Source organism: Bombina bombina, chromosome 7 (genome assembly GCF_027579735.1).
Source record: "Bombina bombina isolate aBomBom1 chromosome 7, aBomBom1.pri, whole genome shotgun sequence".
NCBI classification, from domain to species: domain Eukaryota; kingdom Metazoa; phylum Chordata; class Amphibia; order Anura; family Bombinatoridae; genus Bombina; species Bombina bombina.
Window position 1 is genome coordinate 636,480,944 of NC_069505.1, and position 26,652 is coordinate 636,507,595.

At 40.3% G+C, this 26,652-nt stretch overlaps 1 protein-coding gene across 1 annotated transcript in view; it reads left to right on the top strand.

The window, feature by feature from the left end:
- Positions 1–25,193, top strand: part of LOC128636772 (E3 ubiquitin/ISG15 ligase TRIM25-like) — a 70,923-nt gene extending 45,730 nt beyond the window's left edge. Inside the window, exon 3 of the mRNA XM_053689751.1 lies at positions 24,874–25,193. Coding sequence (XP_053545726.1) covers positions 24,874–25,193 — 320 coding nt within the window. The remainder of the gene's footprint in view (positions 1–24,873) is intronic.
- Positions 25,194–26,652: the final 1,459 nt, after the last annotated feature.

The window sequence follows — 26,652 nt, forward strand, 5'->3', positions numbered from 1 at the left end:
CATACATACTTACAGATGTACACACAAACCCACATACACATGCGCACACACATACATACTTACAGATGTACACACAAACACACATACACATGCACACACATACATACTTACAGATGTACACACAAACACACATACACATGCACACACACATACATACTTACAGATGTACACACAAACACACATACACATGCGCACACACATACATACTTACAGATGTACACACAAACACACATACACATGCACACACATATATACTTACAGATGTACACACATACACATGCACACACACATACATACTTACAGATGTACACACAAACACACATACACATGCGCTCACACATACATACTTACAGATGTACATACAAACACACATACACATGCACACACATACATACTTACAGATGTACACACAAACACACATACACATGCACACACATACATACTTACAGATGTACACACAAACACATGCGCACACACATACATACTTACAGATGTACACACAAACACACATACACATGCACACACATACATACTTACAGATGTACACACAAACACACATACACATGCGCACACACATACATACTTACAGATGTACACACAAACACACATACACATGCGCACACACATACATACTTACAGATGTACACACAAACACACATGCGCACACACATACATACTTACAGATGTACACACATACATACATACACATGCGCACACACATACATACTTACAGATGTACACACAAACACACATACACATGCGCACACACATACATACTTACAGATGTACACACAAACACACATACACACACACATACATACTTACAGATGTACATACAAACACACATACATACTTACAGATACACATACACATGCACACACACATACATACTTACAGATGTACACACAAACACATATACACATGCGCTCACACATACATACTTACAGATGTACACACAAACACACATACACATGTGCACACACATACATACTTACATATGTACATACAAACACACATACACATGCGCACACACATACATACTTACAGATGTACACACAAACACACATACACATGCACACACACATACATACTTAGAGATGTACACACATACACATGCGCACACACACACATACTTACAGATGTACACACAAACACACATACACATGCGCACACACATACATACTTACAGATGTACACACAAACACACATACACATGCGCACACACATACATACTTACAGATGTACATACAAACACACATACACATGCACACACACATACATACTTACGGATGTACACACAAACACACATACACATGCGCACACACATACATACTTACAGATGTACACACAAACACACATACACATGCGCACACACATACATACTTACAGATGTACACACAAACACACATACACATGCGCACACATACATACTTACAGATGTACACACAAACACACATACACATGCGCACACACATACATACTTACAGATGTACACACAAACACACATACACATGCACACACACATACTTACAGATGTACACACAAACACACATACACATGCGCACACACATACATACTTACAGATGTACACACAAACACACATACACATGCGCACACATACATACTTACAGATGTACACACAAACACACATACACATGCGCACACACATACATACTTACAGATGTACACACAAACACACATACACATGCACACACACATACTTACAGATGTACACACAAACACACATACACATGCACACACACATACATACTTACAGATGTACACACAAACACATGCACACACATACATAGTTATAGATGTACACACAAACACACATACACATGCACACACACATACATACTTACAGATGTACACACAAACACACATACACATGCGCACACACATACATACTTACAGAAGTACACACAAACACACATACACATGCACACACACTTACATACTTACAGATGTACACACAAACACACATACACATGCGCACACACATACATACTTACAGATGTACACACAAACACATGCACACACATACATACTTACAGATGTACACACAAACACACATACACATGCGCACACACATACATACTTACAGATGTACACACAAACACACATACACATGCACACACACTTACATACTTACAGATGTACACACAAACACACATACACATGCACACACATACATACTTACAGATGTACACACAAACACACTTATAGATGTACACACAAACACACATACACATGCGCACACACATACATACTTACAGATGTACACACAAACACACATACACATGCGCACACACATACATACTTACAGATGTACATACAAACACACATACACATGCGCACACACATACATACTTACAGATGTACACACAAACACACATACACATGCGCTCACACATACATACTTACAGATGTACACACAAACACAAATACACATGCACACACACATACATACTTACAGATGTACACACAAACACACATACACATGCACACACACATACATACTTACAGATGTACACACAAACACACATACACATGCACACACACATACATACTTACAGATGTACATACAAACACACATACACATGCACACACATACATACTTACAGATGTACACACAAACCCACATACACATGCGCACACACATACATACTTACAGATGTACACACAAACACACATACACATGCACACACATACATACTTACAGATGTACACACAAACACACATACACATGCACACACACATACATACTTACAGATGTACACACAAACACACATACACATGCGCACACACATACATACTTACAGATGTACACACAAACACACATACACATGCACACACATATATACTTACAGATGTACACACATACACATGCACACACACATACATACTTACAGATGTACACACAAACACACATACACATGCGCTCACACATACATACTTACAGATGTACATACAAACACACATACACATGCACACACATACATACTTACAGATGTACACACAAACACACATACACATGCACACACATACATACTTACAGATGTACACACAAACACATGCGCACACACATACATACTTACAGATGTACACACAAACACACATACACATGCACACACATACATACTTACAGATGTACACACAAACACACATACACATGCGCACACACATACATACTTACAGATGTACACACAAACACACATACACATGCGCACACACATACATACTTACAGATGTACACACAAACACACATGCGCACACACATACATACTTACAGATGTACACACATACATACATACACATGCGCACACACATACATACTTACAGATGTACACACAAACACACATACACATGCGCACACACATACATACTTACAGATGTACACACAAACACACATACACACACACATACATACTTACAGATGTACATACAAACACACATACATACTTACAGATACACATACACATGCACACACACATACATACTTACAGATGTACACACAAACACATATACACATGCGCTCACACATACATACTTACAGATGTACACATGTGCACACACATACACATGTGCACACACATACATACTTACATATGTACATACAAACACACATACACATGCGCACACACATACATACTTACAGATGTACACACAAACACACATACACATGCACACACACATACATACTTAGAGATGTACACACATACACATGCGCACACACACACATACTTACAGATGTACACACAAACACACATACACATGCGCACACACATACATACTTACAGATGTACACACAAACACACATACACATGCGCACACACATACATACTTACAGATGTACATACAAACACACATACACATGCACACACACATACATACTTACGGATGTACACACAAACACACATACACATGCGCACACACATACATACTTACAGATGTACACACAAACACACATACACATGCGCACACACATACATACTTACAGATGTACACACAAACACACATACACATGCGCACACATACATACTTACAGATGTACACACAAACACACATACACATGCGCACACACATACATACTTACAGATGTACACACAAACACACATACACATGCACACACACATACTTACAGATGTACACACAAACACACATACACATGCGCACACACATACTTACAGATGTACACACAAACACACATACACATGCGCACACACATACATACTTACAGATGTACACACAAACACACATACACGTGCGCACACACATACATACTTACAGATGTACACACAAACACACTTACACATGCACACACATACATACTTACAGATGTACACACAAACACACATACACATGCACACACACATACATACTTACAGATGTACACACAAGCACACATACACATGCACACACATACATACTTACAGATGTACACACAAACACACATACACATGCACACACACATACATACTTACAGATGTACACACAAACACACATACACATGCGCTCACACATATATACTTACAGATGTACACACAAACACACATACACATGCGCACACACATACATACTTACAGATGTACACACAAACACACATACACATGCACACACATACATACTTACAGATGTACACACAAACACACATACACATGCGCACACACATACATACTTACAGATGTACACACAAACACACATACACATGCGCACACACATACTTACAGATGTACACACTAACACACATACACATGCGCACACACATACATACTTACAGATGTACACACAAACACACATACACATGCACACACACATACATACTTACAGATGTACACACAAACACACATACACACACACATACATACTTACAGATGTACACACAAACACACATACACATGCACACACATACATACTTACAGATGTACACACAAACACACATACACATGCGCACACACATACATACTTACAGATGTACATACAAACACACATACTTACAGATGTACACACAAACACACATACACATGCGCACACACATACATACAGATGTACATACAAACACACATACACATGCACACACATACATACTTACAGATGTACACACAAACACACATACACATGCACACACACATACATACTTACAGATGTACACACAAACACACATACACATGCACACACACATACATACTTACAGATGTACACACAAACACATACATACTTACAGATGTACACACAAACACACATACACATGCGCACACACATACATACTTACAGATGTACACACAAACACACATACACATGCACACACATACATACTTACAGATGTACACACAAACACACTTACATACTTACAGATGTACACACAAACACACATACACATGCGCACACACATACATACTTACAGATGTACACACAAACACACATGTGCACACACATTCATACATACAGATGTACACACAAACATACATACACATGCACACACACATACATACTTACAGATGTACACACAAACACACATACATACTTACAGATGTACACACAAACACACATACATACTTACAGATGTATACACAAACAGACATACACATACTTACTTATACATATACACACAAACATACATACACATACTTATACATGTACACACAAACATACATACACATACTTATACATGTACACACAAACATACATACACATACATATACATGTACACACAAACATACATACACATACATATACATGTACACACAAACACACATACACATGTGCACACACATACATACATACAGATGTACACACAAACACACATACACACACATACATACATACAGATGTACACACAAACACACATACACACACATACAGTACATACTTACAGATGTAGACAAAAACACACATACATGCGCACACACATACATATTTACAGGTATACACACAAACACACATGTGCACACACATAAATACTTAGATGTACACACAAACACACACACACACATACTTACAGATGTACACACATACACATACATACTTATAGATAAACACACATACACATGCGCACAAACATACATACTTACAGATGTACACACAAACACACACACATACAGTACATACTTACAAATGTAGACAAAAACACACATACTTACAGTTGTACACACAAACACACACACATACATACTTATAGATGTACACACATACACATGCGCACACACATGAATACGTACAGATGTACACACATACACATGCACACACACATGAATACGTACAGATGTACACACATACACATGCGCACACACATGAATACGTACAGATGTACACACATACACATGTGCACACACATTAATACGTACAGATGCATACACATGCGCACACACATGAATACGTACAGATGTACACACATACACATGCACACACACATTAATACGTACAGATGTACACACATACACATGCGCACACACATGAATACGTATAGATGTACACACATACGCACAGATGTACACACATGCGCACACACATGAATACGTACAGATGTACACACATACACATGCGCACACACATGAATACGTACAGATGTACACACATACACATGCGCACACACATGAATACGTACAGATGTACACACATACACATGCGCACACACATTAATACGTACAGATGTACACACATACACATGCGCACACACATTAATACATACAGATGTACACACATACACATGCGCACACACATGAATACATATAGATGTACACACATACGCACACACATTAATACGTACAGATGTACACACATACACATGCGCACACATTTTAATACGTACAGATGTACACACATACACATGCGCACACACATGAATACGTACAGATGTACACACATACACATGCGCACACACATTAATACGTACAGATGTACACACATACACTTGCGCACACACATTAATACGTACAGATGTACACACATACACATGCGCACACACATTAATACGTACAGATGTACACACATACACATGCGCACACACATTAATACGTACAGATGTACACACATACACATGCGCACACACATTAATACGTACAGATGTACACACATACACATGCGCACACACATTAATACGTACAGATGTACACACATACACATGCGCACACACATTAATACGTACAGATGTACACACATACACATGCGCACACACATGAATACGTACAGATGTACACACATACACATGCGCACACACATGAATACGTACAGATGTACACACATACACATGCGCACACACATGAATACGTACAGATGTACACACATACACATGCGCACACACATACATACTTACAGATGTACACACAAACACACATACACACACATACAGTACATACTTACAGATGTAGACAAAAACACACATACATGCGCACACACATACATATTTACAGGTATACACACAAACACACATGTGCACACACATAAATACTTATAGATGTACACACAAACACACACACATGTGTACAGATGTACACACAATCACACATACAGACACACACACATACACATGCGTTCACACATACATACTTACAGATGTAGACAAAAACACACATATACATGCACACACACATACTTACAGATGTACACACAAACACATATACACACACATACAGTACATACTTACAGATGTAGACAAAAACACACATATACATGCACACACACATACTTACAGTTGTACACACAAACACACATACACATTTACAGAGGTACACACAAATACACACACATACATACTTACAGATGTACACACATACACATACATACTTATAAACACACATACACATGCGCACAAACATACATACTTACAGATGTACATACATACACATGCGCACACACATGAATACATACAGATGTACACACATACACATGCGCACACACATTAATACGTACAGATGTACACACATACACATGCGCACACACATGAATACGTACAGATGTACACACATACACATGCGCACACACATTAATACGTACAGATGTACACACATACACATGCGCACACACATTAATACGTACAGATGTACACACATACACATGCGCACACACATTAATACGTACAGATGTACACACATACACATGCGCACACACATACATACTTACAGATGTACACACATAAATATGCGCACACACATACATACTTACAGATGTACACACATACACATGCGCACACACATTAATACGTACAGATGTACACACATACACATGCGCGCACACATTAATACGTACAGATGTACACACATACACATGCGCACACACATTAATACGTACAGATGTACACCCATACACATGCGCACACACATTAATACGTACAGATGTACACACATACACATGCGCACACACATTAATACGTACAGATGTACACACATACACATGCGCACACACATTAATACGTACAGATGTACACACATACACATGCGCACACACATACACATACATACTTATAAACACACATACACATGCGCACACACATTAATACGTACAGATGTACACACATACACATGCGCACACACATTAATACGTACAGATGTACACACATACACATGCGCACACACATTAATACGTACAGATGTACACACATACACATGCGCACACACATACATACTTACAGATGTACACACATACACATGCGCGCACACATTAATACGTACAGATGTACACACATACATATGCGCACACACATACATACTTACAGATGTACACACATACACATGCGCACACACATTAATACGTACAGATGTACACACATACAAATGCGCACACACATTAATACGTACAGATGTACACACATACACATGCGCACACACATTAATACGTACAGATGTACACACATACAAATGCGCACACACATTAATACGTACAGATGTACACACATACACATGCGCACACACAATACGTACAGATGTCCACACATACACATGCGCACACACATTAATACGTACAGATGTACACACATACACATGCGCACACACATGAATACATATAGATGTACACACATACATATGCGCACACACATTAATACGTACAGATGTACACACATACATATGCGCACACACATTAATACGTACAGATGTACACACATACATATGCGCACACACATTAATACGTACAGATGTACACACATACACATGCGCACACACATTAATACGTACAGATGTACACACATACACATGCGCACACACATGAATACGTACAGATGTACACACATACACATGCGCACACACATTAATACGTACAGATGTACACACATACATATGCGCACACACATGAATACGTACAGATGTACACACATACACATGTGCACACACATTAATACGTACAGATGTACACACATACACATGCGCACACACATACATACTTACAGATGTACACACATAAATATGCGCACACACATTAATACGTACAGATGTACACACATACACATGCGCACACACATGAATACGTACAGATGTACACACATACACATGCGCACACACATGAATACGTACAGATGTACACACATACACATGCGCACACACAATACGTACAGATGTCCACACATACACATGCGCACACACATTAATACGTACAGATGTACACACATACACATGCGCACACACATGAATACATATAGATGTACACACATACATATGCGCACACACATTAATACGTACAGATGTACACACATACATATGCGCACACACATTAATACGTACAGATGTACACACATACATATGCGCACACACATTAATACGTACAGATGTACACACATACACATGCGCACACACATTAATACGTACAGATGTACACACATACACATGCGCACACACATGAATACGTACAGATGTACACACATACACATGCGCACACACATTAATACGTACAGATGTACACACATACATATGCGCACACACATGAATACGTACAGATGTACACACATACACATGTGCACACACATTAATACGTACAGATGTACACACATACACATGCGCACACACATACATACTTACAGATGTACACACATAAATATGCGCACACACATTAATACGTACAGATGTACACACATACATATGCGCACACACATTAATACGTACAGATGTACACACATACACATGTGCACACACATTAATACGTACAGATGTACACACATACACATGCGCACACACATGAATACGTATAGATGTACACACATACGCACACACATTAATACGTACAGATGTACACACATACACATGCGCACACACATACATACTTACAGATGTACACACATACACATGCGCACACACATTAATACGTACAGATGTACACACATACACATGCGCACACACATTAATGCGTACAGATGTACACACATACATATGCGCACACACATTAATACGCACAGATGTACACACATGCGCGCACACATGAATACGTACAGATGTACACACATACACATGCGCACACACATTAATACGTACAGATGTACACACATACACATGCGTGCACACATTAATACGTACAGATGTACACACATACACATGCGCACACACATGAATACGTACAGATGTACACACATACACATGCGCACACATGAATACGTACAGATGTACACACATACACATGCGCACACACATTAATACGTACAGATGTACACACATACACATGCGCACACACATGAATACGTACAGATGTACACACATACACATGCGCACACACATTAATACGTACAGATGTACACACATACACATGCGCACACACATTAATACGTACAGATGTACACACATACACATGCGCACACACATGAATACGTACAGATGTACACACATACACATGCGCACAAACATACATACTTACAGATGTACACACATACACATGCGCACACACATTAATACGTACAGATGTACACCCATACACATGCGCACACACATTAATACGTACAGATGTACACACATACACATGCACACACACATGAATACGTACAGATGTACACACATACACATGCGCACAAACATACATACTTACAGATGTACACACATACACATGCGCACACACATTAATACGTACAGATGTACACACATACACATGCGCACACACATTAATACGTACAGATGTACACACATACACATGCGCGCACACATTAATACGTACAGATGTACACACATACACATGCGCACACACATGAATACGTACAGATGTACACACATACACATGCGCACACACATGAATACGTACAGATGTACACACATACACATGCGCACACACATACATACTGTGACAGACTGTGGAATGTAGGGGTACTATTCCCTACTGAGAGTGCCTGGGGCAGTGTCGTGGTTTGAGCCACTAAGGCACAGCCCAGGTAACCAGCCTCTTGGAACTAATTTTGGACTGTTGTATTACACATGCCAGTTACCAGAGCACTCTACAGCTTGTTTCATTCCAGTAATTGTACCATCAGGAACCAGGGGGAGGGGGGCAGGTATTTTACTGAGGCTTGTGTCTTTCAGAATGGAAATCTGACCCACATGCAGCTGGGCTTATGGAACCAGTGTCGGCCACAGCCAGCCGGCTTATCTTTGTTCAGAAAACTTGTTCCCCAGACATGTAGACTCCACTAAGCCTAATCTCATTAGTGATAAGAGGGAAGCTACATGCCCAGGTGAAGGGTTGTGCAGTGGTTTGTTTACACAACAGCTTTAGACCCTTCTATTGCAGAGCTTTACAAACGTTTCATGTTGGTGACACTTTTTAGACCGACACAGTAATTCAGTTGTCCCAGCAAACAGGAGGTTAAACGAACTTGTTTTAAGAGATACAGACACATAAATTATATAATAACTAAATGTATTTACAAGTAACAGTAAGTATGTGCAAGAATTAATAACACCAATAGCTGCTTCCTATCCATATATCAAGAGCAGCAATGAACTACTGGGAGCTAGCTGCAAAAAAAAACCCCACTGACTTCTGACTTCAGCTCAGTGTTTAAGCTGCTGCTCTCAGAGCTCTCCGTGTCCGACTAACTACTGTCCAACTCACTGACTACACATGCAGTCACAAACTGATTGGGGAGACTACACGTGCAGTCACAAGCTGATTGGGGAGACTACACGTGCAGTCACAAGCCGATTGGGGAGACTACACGTGCAGTCACAAGCCGATTGGGGAGACTACACGTGCAGTCACAAGCCGATTGGGGAGACTACACGTGCAGTCACAAGACGATCGCGGAGACTACACGTGCAGTCACAAGCCGATTGGGGAGACTACACGTGCAGTCACAAGCCGATTGGGGAGACTACACGTGCAGTCACAAGCCGATTGGGGAGACTACACGTGCAGTCACAAGCCGATTGGGGAGACTACACATGCAGTCACAAGCCGATTGGGGAGACTACACGTGCAGTCAGGAGCCAATGTGCAGCCAATGGGAATAGTTTCAGTTCCTGCTAAGCTGCGCCAATAGGTTAAGATGATCTGTGACCCACTAGGTATCAATCACGTGTCAACTACGTGTTATGCGTAGCAGGCAGGCGGAAAGGTGGAAACCAAAAAACATAATTTATGTAAGAACTTACCTGATAAATTCATTTCTTTCATATTAGCAAGAGTCCATGAGCTAGTGACGTATGGGATATACATTCCTACCAGGAGGGGCAAAGTTTCCCAAACCTCAAAATGCCTATAAATACACCCCTCACCACACCCACAATTCAGTTTAACGAATAGCCAAGAAGTGAGGTGATTAGAAAGGAGCGAAAGCATCAAAATAAGGAATTGGAATAATTGTGCTGTATACAAAAAAATCATAACCACCACAAAAAAGGGTGGGCCTCATGGACTCTTGCTAATATGAAAGAAATTAATTTATCAGGTAAGTTCTTACATAAATTATGTTTTCTTTCGTGTAATTAGCAAGAGTCCATGACCTAGTGACGTATGGGATAGCAGATACCCAAGATGTGGAACTTCCACGCAAGAGTCACTAGAGAGGGAGGGATAAAATAAAAACAGCCAATTCCTCTGAAAAATAATCCACAACCCAAAACAAAAGTTTTAATCTTAATAATGAAAAAAACTGAAATTATAAGCAGAAGAATCAAACTGAAACAGCTGCCTGAAGTACTTTTCTACCAAAAACTGCTTCAGAAGAACAGAAAACATCAAAATGGTAGAATTTAGTAAAAGTATGCAAAGAAGACCAAGTTGCTGCTTTGCAAATCTGATCAACAGAAGCTTCATTCCTAAACGCCCAGGAAGTAGAAACTGACCTAGTAGAATGAGCTGTAATCCTTTGAGGCGGGGATTTACCCGACTCTACATAAGCATGATGAATCAAAGACTTTAACCAAGACGCCAAAGAAATGGCGGAGGCCTTCTGACCTTTCCTGGAACCAGAAAAAATAACAAATAGACTGGAAGTCTTCCTAAAATCTTTAGTAGCTTCAACATAATATTTTAAAGCTCTTACTACATCCAAAGAATGTAAAGATTTCTCCAGAGAATTCTTAGGATTCGGACACAATGAAGGGACAACAATTTCTCTACTAATGTTAGAATTCACAACCTTAGGTAAAAATTGAAATGAAGTCCGCAACACCGCCTTATCCTGATGAAAAATCAGAAAAGGAGATTCACAAGAAAGAGCAGATAACTCAGAAACTCTTCTAGCAGAAGAGATGGCCAAAAGGAACAAAACTTTCCAAGAAAGTAATTTAATATCCAGAGAATGCATAGGTTCAATTGGAGGAGCTTGTAAAGCCCTCAGAACCAAATTAAGACTCCAAGGAGGAGAGATTGACTTAATGACAGGTTTGATACGAACCAAAGCCTGTACAAAACAATGAATATCAGGAAGATTAGCAATTTTTCTGTGAAAAAGAACAGAAAGAGCAGAGATTTGTCCTTTCAAGGAACTTGCCGACAAACCTTTATCCAAACCATCCTGAAGAAACTGCAAAATTCTAGGAATAATAAAAGAATGCCAGCAGAATTTATGAGAAGAACACCAAGAAATGTAAGTCTTCCAGACTCGATAATAAATCTTCCTAGACACAGATGTACGAGCCTGTAACATAGTATTAATTACTGAGTCAGAGAAACCTCTATGACTAAGAATCAAGCATTCAATTTCCATACCTTCAAATTTAATGATTTGAGATCCTGATGGAAAAAAGGGCCTTGAGATAGAAGGTCTGGTCTTAACGGAAGAGTCCAAGGTTGGCAACTGGCCATCCGAATGAGATCCGCATACCAAAACCTGTGAGGCCATGCTTGAGCCACCAGCAGTACAAACGAACGTTCCATTAGAATTTTGGAAATCACTTTTGGAAGAAGAACTAGAGGCGGAAAGATATAGGCAGGATGATAATTCCAAGGAAGCAACAACGCGTCCAATGCCTCCGCCTGAGGATCCCTGGATCTGGACAGATACCTGGGAAGTTTTTTGTTTAGATGTGAGGCCATCAGATCTATTTCTGGAAGTCCCCAGATTTGAACAATCTGAAGAAATACCTCTGGGTGAAGAGACCATTCGCCCGGATGTAACGTCTGGCGACTGAGATAATCCGCTTCCGAATTGTCTACACCTGGGATGTGAACCACAGAGATTAGACAGGAGCTGGATTCCACCCATACAAGTATACGAGATACTTCTTTCATAGCCTGAGGACTGTGAGTCCCACCTTGATGATTGACATATGCCACGGTTGTGACATTGTCTGTCTGAAAACAAATAAACGATTCTCTCTTCAGAAGAGGCCAGAACTGAAGAGCTCTGAAAATCGCACAGAGTTCCAAAATGTTGATTGGTAATCTCGCCTCCTGAGATTCCCAAACCCCCTGCGCTGTCAGATATCCCCATACAGCTCCCCAACCTGACAGACTCGCATCTGTTGAGATCACAGTCCAGGTTGGACGAACAAAAGAAGCCCCTTGGACTAAACGATGGTGATCTATCCACCACGTCAGAGAGTGTCGTACATTGGGATTTAAGGATATTAATTGTGATATCTTTGTATAATCCCTGCACCACTGGTTCAGCATACAAAGCTGAAGAGGTCGCATGTGAAAACGAGCAAAGGGGATCGCGCCCGATGCAGCAGTCATGAGACCTAGAATTTCCATGCACAAAGCTACCGAAAGGGAACGATTGAGACTGAAGGTTTCGACAGGCTGAAACCAATTTCAGACGTCTCTTTTCTGTTAGAGACAAGGTCATGGACACTGAATCTATTTGAAAACCCAAAAAGGTTACCTTTGTCTGAGGAATCAACGAACTCTTTGGTAAATTGATCCTCCAACCATGTCTTTGAAGAAACGACACAAGTTGATTCGTATGAGATTCTGCAGAATGTGAAGACTGAGCAAGTACCAAGATATCGTCCAAATAAGGAAATACCGCAATGCCCTGTTCTCTGATTACAGAGAGAAGGGCACCGAGAACCTTCGAAAAGATCCTTGGAGCTGTTGCTAGGCCAAACGGAAGGGCCACAAACTGGTAATGCTTGTCTAGAAAAGAGAATCTCAGAAACTGATAATGAGCTGGATGAATTGGAATATGAAGGTATGCATCCTGTAAATCTATTGTGGACATATAATGCCCTTGCTGAACAAAAGGCAGAATAGTCCTTATAGTCACCATTTTGAATGTTGGTATCCTTACATAACGATTCAATATTTTTAGATCCAGAACTGGTCTGAAGGAATTCTCCTTCTTTGGAAAAATGAATAGATTTGAGTAAAACCCCAGACCCCGTTCCAGAACTGGAACTGGCACAATTACCCCAGCCAACTCTAGATCTGAAACACATTTCAGAAACGCCTGAGCCTTCACTGGGTTTATTGGAATTTGAGAGAGAAAAAAATCTTCTCGCAGGCTGCCTTGCCTTGAAACCTATTCTGTACCCTTGTGAAACAATGTTCTGAATCCAAAGACTGTGAATCGAATTGATCCAAATATCTTTGAAAAATCGTAACCTGCCCCCTACCAGCTGCGCTGGAATGAGGGCCGCACCTTCATGTGGACTTGGGAGCTGGCTTTGACTTTCTAAAAGGCTTGGATTTATTCCAGACTGGAGAAGGTTTCCAAACGGAAACCGTTCCTTTAGGGGAAGGGTTAGGCTTCTGTTCCTTATTCTGACTAAAGGAACGAAAACGATTAGCAGCCCTGTATTTACCTTTAGATTTTTTGTCCTGAGGCAAAAAAGTTCCTTTCCCCCCAATAACAGTTGAAATAATAGAATCCAACTGAGAACCAAATAATGTATTACCTTGTAAAGAGAGAGAAAGCAAAGTTGACTTAGAAGTCATATCTGAATTCCAAGTTTTAAGCCATAAAGCTCTTCTAGCTAAAATAGCTAAAGACATATACCTGACATCAATTCTAATGATATCAAAGATGGCATCGCAAATAAAGTTATTAGCATGTTGAAGAAGTTTAACAATGCTATGAGTATTATGGTCTGACACTTGTTGCGCTAAAGCCTCCAACCAGAAAGTGGAAGCAGCAGCAACATCAGCCAAAGAAATAGCAGGTCTAAGAAGATTACCTGAACATAAATAAGCTCTCCTTAGAAAGGATTCAAGCTTCCTATCTAAAGGATCCTTAAAGGAAGTACTATCCGCCGTAGGAATAGTAGTACGTTTAGCAAGAGTAGAGATAGCCCCATCATCTTTAGGGATTTTGTCCCAAAACTCTAATCTATCAGATGGCACAGGGTACAATTTCTTAAACCTTTGAGAAGGAGTAAATGAAGTACCCAGATTATTCCATTCCCTAGAAATTACTTCAGAAATAGCATCAGGGACAGGAAAAACTTCTGGAATAACTATATGAGGTTTGAAAACCGAATTTAAACGCTTAGTAGATTTAGTATCAAGAGGACTAGACTCCTCCATATCTAATGCGATTAACACTTCTTTAAGTAAAGAACGAACAAATTCCATTTTAAATAAATATGAAGATTTATCAGTGTCAATATCTGAGACAGAATCTTCTGAACCAGATAAATCCTCATCAGAAACAGACAAGTCAGAATGATGACGGTCACTTAAAAATTAATCTGAAATATGAGAAGTTTTAAAAGACCTTTTACGTTTACTGGAAGGAGGAATAACAGACAGAGCCTTCCTAATAGATTTAGAAACAAATTCTTTTACATTAACAGGAACATCCTGAGCATTAGATGTTGAAGGAATAACAACAGGTAATGGATTATTACTAATGGAAATACTATCTACATTAGCAAGTTTATCATGACATTCATCAGAAACTACAGCCGGAGGAACAGTTACCACAAGTTTACAACAAATGCACTTAACTTTGGTAGAACCAGCATCAGGCAGCGTCTTTCCAGAAGTAGATTCTGATCCAGGGTCAAGTTGAGACATCTTGCAATATGTAATAGAAAAAACAACATATAAAGCAAAATTATCAAAGTCCTTAAATGACAGTTTCAGGAATGGGAAAAAATGCCAATGAACAAGCCTCTAGCAACCAGAAGCAATGAAAAATGAGACTGAAATAATGTGAAAAAAAGGTGGAGACAAGAATGAGGCCAACATTTTTTGGCGCCAAAAAACATAATTTATGTAAGAACTTACCTGATAAATTCATTTCTTTCATATTAGCAAGAGTCCATGAGCTAGTGACGTATGGGATATACATTCCTACCAGGAGGGGCAAAGTTTCCCAAACCTCAAAATGCCTATAAATACACCCCTCACCACACCCACAAATCAGTTTAACGTATAGCCAAGAAGTGGGGTGATAAGAAAAAAGTGCGAAAGCATAAAAAATAAGGAATTGGAATAATTGTGCTTTATACAAAAAAATCATAACCACCACAAAAAAGGGTGGGCCTCATGGACTCTTGCTAATATGAAAGAAATGAATTTATCAGGTAAGTTCTTACATAAATTATGTTTTCTTTCATGTAATTAGCATGAGTCCATGAGCTAGTGACGTATGGGATAATGACTACCCAAGATGTGGATCTTCCACGCAAGAGTCACTAGAGAGGGAGGGATAAAATAAAGACAGCCAATTCCACTGAAAAAAATCCACACCCAAAATAAAGTTTAAATCTCATAATGAAAAAAAAACTGAAATTATAAGCAGAAGAATCAAACTGAAACAGCTGCCTGGAGTACTTTTCTACCAAAAACTGCTTCAGAAGAAGAAACACATCAAAATGGTAGAATTTAGTAAAAGTATGCAAAGAAGACCAAGTGGCTGCTTTGCAAATCTGATCAACTGAAGCTTCATTCCTAAACGCCCAGGAAGTAGAAACTGACCTAGTAGAATGAGCTGTAATCCTTTGAGGCGGAGTTTTACCCGACTCGACATAAGCATGATGAATCAAAGATTTTAACCAAGTTGCCAAAGAAATGGCAGAAGCCTTCTGACCTTTCCTAGAACCGGAAAAGATAACAAATAGACTAGAAGTCTTTCGGAAATCCTTAGTAGCTTCAACATAATATTTCAAAGCTCTAACTACATCCAAAGAATGCAACGACTTTTCCTTAGAATTCTTAGGATTAGGACACAATGAAGGAACCACAATTTCTATACTAATGTTGTTAGAATTCACAACCTTAGGTAAAAATTTAAAAGAAGTTCGCAACACCGCCTTATCCTGATGAAAAATCAGAAAAGGAGACTCACAAGAAAGAGCAGATAATTCAGAAACTCTTCTAGCAGAAGAGATGGCCAAAAGAAACAAAACTTTCCAAGAAAGTAATTTAATGTCCAGCGAATGCATAGGTTCAAACGGAGGAGCTTGAAGAGCCCCCAGAACCAAATTCAAACTCCAAGGAGGAGAAATTGACTTAATAACAGGTTTTATACGAGCCAAAGCTTGTACAAAACAATGAATATCAGGAAGACTAGCAATCTTTCTGTGAAAAAGAACAGAAAGAGAAGATTTGACCTTTCAAGGAACTTGCAGACAAACCTTTATCCAAACCATCCTGAAGAAACTGTAAAATTCTAGGAATTCTAAAAGAATGCCAAGAAAAATGATGAGAAAAACACCAAGAAATGCAAATCTTCCAGACTCGATAATATATCTTCCTAGATACAGTTTTACGAGCCTGTAACATAGTATTAATCACAGAGTCAGAGAAACCTCTATGACTGAGAATCAAGCGTTCAATCTCCATACCTTCAAATTTAAGGATTTGAGATCCTGATGGAAAAAAGGACCTTGCGATAGAAGGTCTGGTCTTAACGGAAGAGTCCACGGTTGGCAAGTGGCCATCCGGACAAGATCCGCATACCAAAACCTGTGAGGCCATGCTGGAGCCACCAGCAGAACAAACGAGCACTCCTTTAGAATCTTGGAAATCACTCTTGGAAGAAGAACTAGAGGCGGAAAGATATAGGCAGGATGATACTTCCAAGGAAGTGACAATGCATCCACTGCCTCCGCTAGAGGATCCCTGGATCTTGACAGATACCTGGGAAGCTTCTTGTTTAGATGAGAAGCCATCAGATCTATTTCTGGAAGTCCCCACATTTGAACAATCTGAAGAAATACCTCTGGGTGAAGAGACCATTCGCCCGGATGTAACGTTTGGCGACTGAGATAATCCGCTTCCCAATTGTCTATACCTGGGATATGAACCGCAGAAATTAGACAGGAGCTGGATTCCGCCCATACCAGTATTCGAGATACTTCTTTCATAGCCAGAGGACTGTGAGTCCCTCCTTGATGATTGACATATGCCACGGTTGTGACATTGTCCGTCTGAAAACAAATGAACGACTCTCTCTTTAGAAGAGGCCATGACTGAAGAGCTCTGAAAATTGCACGGAGTTCCAAAATGTTGATTGGTAATCTCACCTCCTGAGAATCCCAAACCCCTTGTGCTGTCAGAGACCCCCAAACAGCTCCCCAACCTGTCAGACTTGCATCTGTTGAAATCACAGTCCAGGTCGGAAGAACAAAAGAAGCCCCCTGAACTAAACGATGGTGGTCTGTCCACCACGTCAGAGAGTGTCGTACAATCGGTTTTAAAGATATTAATTGAGATATCTTTGTATAATCCCTGCACCACTGGTTCAGCATACAGAGCTGAAGAGGTCGCATGTGAAAACGAGCAAAGGGGATTGCGTCCGATGCAGCAGTCATAAGACCTAGAATTTCCATGCATAAGGCTACCGAAGGGAATGATTGAGACTGAAGGTTTCGACAAGCTGAAACCAATTTTAGACGTCTCTTGTCTGTCAGAGACAGAGTCATGGACACTGAATCTATCTGGAAACCTAAAAAGGTTACCCTTGTCTGAGGAATCAATGAACTTTTTGGTAAATTGATCCTCCAACCATGTTCTCGAAGAAACAATACAAGTCGATTCGTATGAGATTCTGCTAAATGTGAAGACTGAGCAAGTACCAAGATATCGTCCAAATAAGGAAATACCACAATACCCTGTTCTCTCATTACAGAGAGAAGGGCACCGAGAACCTTTGTAAAAATCCTTGGAGCTGTTGCTAGGCCAAACGGCAGAGCCACAAACTGGTAATGCTTGTCTAGGAAAGAGAATCTCAGAAACTGATAGTGATCTGGATGAATCGGAATATGCAGATATGCATCCTGTAAATCTATTGTGGACATATAATGCCCTTGCTGAACAAAAGGCAGAATACTCCTTATAGTTACCATTTTGAATGTTGGTATCCTTACATAATGATTCAATATTTTTAAATCCAGAACTGGTCTGAAGGAATTCTCCTTCTTTGGTACAATGAAAAGATTTGAGTAAAACCCCAGCCCCTGTTCCAGAACTGGAACTGGCATAATTACTCCAGCCAACTCTAGATCTGAAACACATTTCAGAAATGCTTGAGCCTTCACTGGATTTACTGGGACATGGGAAAGAAAAAATCTTCTTGCAGGAGGCCTTATCTTGAAGCCTATTCTGTACCCTTGTGAAACAATGTTCTGAATCCAAAGATTGTGAATCGAATTGATCCAAATTTCTTTGAAAAATCGTAATCTGCCCCCTACCAGCTGAGCTGGAATGAGGGCCGCACCTTCATGTTGACTTGGGAGCTGGCTTTTGCTTTCTAAAAGGCTTGGATTTATTCCAGACTGGAGATGGTTTCCAAACTGATACTGCTCCTGTAGGGGAAGGATCAGGTTTTTGTTCCTTATTGTGACGAAAGGAACGAAAACGATTAGTAGACCTAAATTTACCTTTAGATTTTTAATCCTGTGGTAAAAAAGTTCCTTTCCCCCCAGTAACAGTTGAAATAATAGAATCCAACTGTGAACCAAATAATTTATTACCCTGGAAAGAAAGGGAAAGCAAAGTTGACTTAGAAGACATATCAGCATTCCAAGTTTTAAGCCATAAAGCTCTTCTAGCTAAAATAGCTAGAGACATATACCTGACATCAACCCTAATGATATCAAAGATGGCATCACAAATAAAATTATTAGCATGTTGAAGAAGATTAACAATGCTATGAGAATTATGATCTGTTACTTGTTGCGCTAAAGCTTCCAACCAAAAAGTTGAAGCTGCAGCAACATCCGCTAAAGATATAGCAGGTCTAAGAAGATTACCTGAACATAAGTAAGCTTTTCTTAGGAAGGATTCAATTTTCCTATCTAAAGGATCCTTAAAGGAAGTACCATCTGCCGTAGGAATAGTAGTACGTTTAGCAAGAGTCGAGATAGCCCCATCAACCTTAGGGATTTTGTCCCAAAACTCTAATCTGTCAGATGGCACAGGATATAATTGCTTAAAACGTTTAGAAGGAGTGAAAGAATTACCCAAATTATTCCATTCCCTGGAAATTACTTCAGAAATAGCATCAGGGACAGGAAAAACTTCTGGAATAACTACAGGAGATTTAAAAACCTTATTTAAACGTTTAGATTTAGTATCAAGAGGACCAGAGTCCTCTATCTCTAATGCAATTAAGACTTCTTTAAGTAAAGAATGAATAAATTCCATTTTGAATAAATATGAAGATTTATCAGCATCAACCTCTGAAACTGAATCCTCTGAACCAGAGGAAACATTATCAGAATCAGAATGATGATGTTCATTTAAAAATTCATCTGAAAAAGGAGAAGTTTTAAAAGACCTTTTACGCTTACTAGAAGGAGGAATAACAGACATAGCCTTCTTAATGGATTTAGGAACAAAATCTCTTATGTTAACAGGAACACTCTGAGTATTAGATGTTGATGGAACAACAACAGGTAATGTAACATTACTAAAGGAAATATTATCTGCATTAACAAGTTTGTCATGACATTCATTACAAACAACAGCTGGAGGAACAGATACCACAAGTTTACAGCAAATACACTTAACTTTGGTAGATCCAACATCAGGCAGCGATTTTCCAGAAGTATCTTCTGATTCAGGGTCAATCTAAGACATCTTGCAATATGTAATAGAAAAAACAACATATAAAGCAAAATTGATCAAATTCCTTAAATGACAGTTTCAGGAATGGGAAAAAATGCCAGTGAACAAGCTTCTAGCAACCAAAAGCAAATAAACAATGAGACTTAAATAATGTGGAGACAATAATGACGCCCCTATTTTTTAGCGCCAAAAAAGACGCCCACATTATTTGGCGCCTAAATGCTTTTAGCGGCAAAAATGACGCCACATCCGGTAACGCCGACACTTTTGGCGCAAAAACGTCAAAAAATGACGCAACTTCCGGTGACAAGAACGACGCCGGAAATAACAAAGAATTTTTTGCGCCAAAAAAGTCCGCGCCAAAATGACGCAATAAAATGAAGCATTTTCAGCCCCCGCGAGCCTAACAGCCCACAGGGAAAAAAGTCAAATTTTAAGGTAAGAAAAAAATTGATTATTCAAATGCATTATCCCAAATAATGAAACTGACTGTCTGAAATAAGGAATGTTGAACATCCTGAATCAAGGCAAATAAATGTTTAAACACAAATATTTAGAACTTTATATAAAAGTGCCCAACCATAGCTTAGAGTGTCACAAAAATAAGACTTACTTACCCCAGGACACTCATCTACATGTAGTAGAAAACCAAACCAGTACTGAAACGAGAATCAGTAGAGGTAATGCTATATAAGAGTATATCGTCGATCTGAAAAGGGAGGTAAGAGATGAATCTCTACGACCGATAACAGAGAACCTATGAAATAGACCCCGTAGAAGGAGATCATTGAATTCAAATAGGCAATACTCTCTTCACATCCCTCTGACATTCACTGCACGCTGAGAGGAAAACCGGGCTCCAATCTGCTGCGGAGCGCATATCAACGTAGAATCTAGCACAAACTTACTTCACCACCTCCACAGGAGGCAAAGTTTGTAAAACTGATTTGTGGGTGTGGTGAGGGGTGTATTTATAGGCATTTTGAGGTTTGGGAAACTTTGCCCCTCCTGGTAGGAATGTATATCCCATACGTCACTAGCTCATGGACTCTTGCTAATTACATGAAAGAAATGACGCCCACATTATTGGCGATAAGTACAACGCCTATATTTTTTGGCGCCAAGTATGACGCCACATCCGGTGACGCAGAAAAAAATAACGCCCACATTTTTGGCGCAAAAAAAGTCTGAACACAAAAAACGTCAAAAAAATGACGCAACCATGAACATCTTCCGGCGTCAATTAGGGCGCCGGAAATGACAACATTTTTGCGCCAAAAAAGTCCGTGCCAAAAATGACGCAATAAATTGAAGCATTTTCAGTCCCCGCGAGCCTAATAGCCCACAGGGAAAAAAGTAAATTGAAAAACTTTTAAGGTAAGAAAAAATAATCATTCATATGCATTATCCCAAATAATGAAACTGACTGTCTGAAATAAGGAATACTGATTACCCTGAATCATGGCAAATATAAGTTTAAACACATATATTTAGAACTTTATAAATAAAGTGCCCAACCATAGCTTTAGAGTGTCATAATAAAATAAGACTTACTTACCCCAAGACACTCATCTACATATAGTAGATAGCCAAACCAGTACTGAAACGAGAATCAGTAGAGGTAATGGTATATTAGAGTGTATCGTCGATCTGAAAAGGGAGGTAGGAGAAGAAATCTCTACGACCGATAACAGAGAACCTATGAAATAGATCCCCTAGAGGAAGACCATTGTATTCAAATAGGCAATACTCTCTTCACATCCCTCTGACATTCACTGCACTCTGAGAGGAAAACCGGGCTCCAGCCTGCTGCGAAGCGCATATCAACGTAGAATCTAGCACAAACTTACTTCACCACCTCCACGGGAGGCAAAGTTTGTAAAACTGAATTGTGGGTGTGGTGAGGGGTGTATTTATAGGCATTTTGAGGTTTGGGAAACTTTGCCCCTCCTGGTAGGAATGTATATCCCATACGTCACTAGCTCATGGACTCTTGCTAATTACATGAAAGAAAGAAATTTAAAAAGAATTTTAGATTCAAAAAAATTTGTGCTGAAGCAGGGACACACCTACACACTGCTGCCGACACACAGTTTGGAAAGCACTGCTCTATTGTCTACTCAAATTCCAAAAAGGGCATTGTCCCTGGAACAGTATAAAAATTTGTATCTTTGGTTTTAATAAAGTGTTCTTTTTTGTTTGATCCCAAAATCGGTCTTGCCTGATTCTTGGGGTAAATATTTAAGGTGGTGGTTCCAGTCTCGAGGAAGCAGTGTCTTGGGGATATACCCAGGAAGCGCACAAGTGAGAGCCATCACATTGGTGGCAGCAGTGGGATAACTTACTTACACCTGGAGCATCCAAACCACCACCGGTATTCCCCATTGGATGAAGAGTCATTATGCTAACCTAAGGAGGACATCTCTGAAAGATCTGCTTGAAGCACAGGACAAACCACCAGTGGGAAGATGAAGGTGGCCCTAATTGCATAACTTATATAAGGTGAAAGAGCTCAAGAAAAACCCCAAGAATCGGAGGCAAGAAATGCTGAGTTAACTAACCTCCAGAATGAAATTCAGTGGAGGCTAGCACTGTTCAGCACCCCTCCCCCTCTGGAGGTGATTAGTCAGATCATCGTGGATGGGACCCGCTTAAGGATGCTGGATATCCAGCAGGTCAATGGGGAACTGGCACCAGTGAACCAAGGGAGTTGGAAGAAGTTGCCCTATGCTACATTCCATGCCTTCCAAGATGGCCAAGAGGAGATTGACCAGTACTTGCAGGTCTTTGAGACTGAATGGGACCTGCAGGGAATCGATTAATGGGACCGGGTAACTCTCCTTCTAAACAAGTTTTCAGATTGAGCATTGGACATCTTTGAGACAATTCCTACAGAAGACAAGAAAGAAAAAAAAAAAAAACTATTGGCCCAGTATGATATCACCCTGGAGTCCCATCGACTCAAATTCGATAGCCTGTGAAAGAAAGAGGGGAAACCTTATACAGAATTTGCACATCAGATGTCCCAGTCTGTGGACACCTGGTTTGCCGGATGCCAGGCAACTACTTTGGCAGAGGCTAGTCAGCTCGTTCTGTTAGAACAATTCTATGATCAAATGCCCCTAGAAGTCCAGGACTGGGTCAAGGATTGCAAATCCTTAACCATGGACCAAGCAGCAGTCCTGGTGGACCAACAAGTCACCCCTTGCAGAAACTGGCCAACCCAACTGCTAACCGTCCCCCGGCTCCAGCAACTCAGATAGCGATACCCCCTCCGAATCTTCACCCAGCTCTCACTCTGGTGCTCAAGAAGATGGGACCCAGTTGTTTTGGCTGCAACCAGATAGGGCATATGAGAGCTAACTGCCCCAGGAGTGACTCTCAGACCACCTTCCCGAGCAGCAGTTCATTGCTTAGGGACCCATCTGTCTGGTCAGGGAGGAGCCTGGGAGGAAGAGGAATTTGGTATCTTACATGAGGTAGATCCCGTCCAAGCTGCTTCGACAGACAATTGCTAACACCACCGACAAGTAGTGAGGGTGAATGGGCGGCCTACCCAGGGCTTGCGAGACAGTGGGGCCACTGTCACCCTGATACAACCTCAGTTGATCACCTCAGCAGAACACACTGGTAGGGCTATTGCAGTGTGGGTAGCCAGGGGCACAATTCTGCAGATCCCTAAAGCTAGTATCCATTTGGATTGGGGGGTCGACGCCCAAGATATTGAGGTTGGAGTGATGCGGAAGTTGCCGACTTATGTACTACTAGGGAACAATCTGGGCCATCTCTCCTCTTCATTCCAGGGGGACAGTATACCAGCAACTTGTGCCATAACCATCTGACACAGGCAAGGCGGGCACTTGAGGACGGGACCCAGGTAAGAACTGACTCTTCCATCCCCAACTCGACATTGTCATCCTTCCCCTGGACCTCCCAGTTTTCCCAAGATACCCTTGCTGACCCTTCCCTAGACAGTTATCGGGAAAGAGCAGAGACTGACTCCAGAAGGTGAAAGAATAGAATGGGAGGGGGGATTATTGCACACGATCACTGAAAGAAAAGGTCCTCACTCCGTGCCCAAGTGACAGTTGGTGGTGCCACAGAACTATCGACACCACCTACTTAGCATCGGGCATAACATCCCCCTAGCCGATCATTTCAGTGTGACCAAAACCCATCACCACCTTAACCAGCTATTCTACTGCTGGACCTGTGACACTTGTCAGAGGGTGAGCAAGAGGGTTGGAAATGCTGTTGGCCTTTCCCGGCAAATGAATTGTA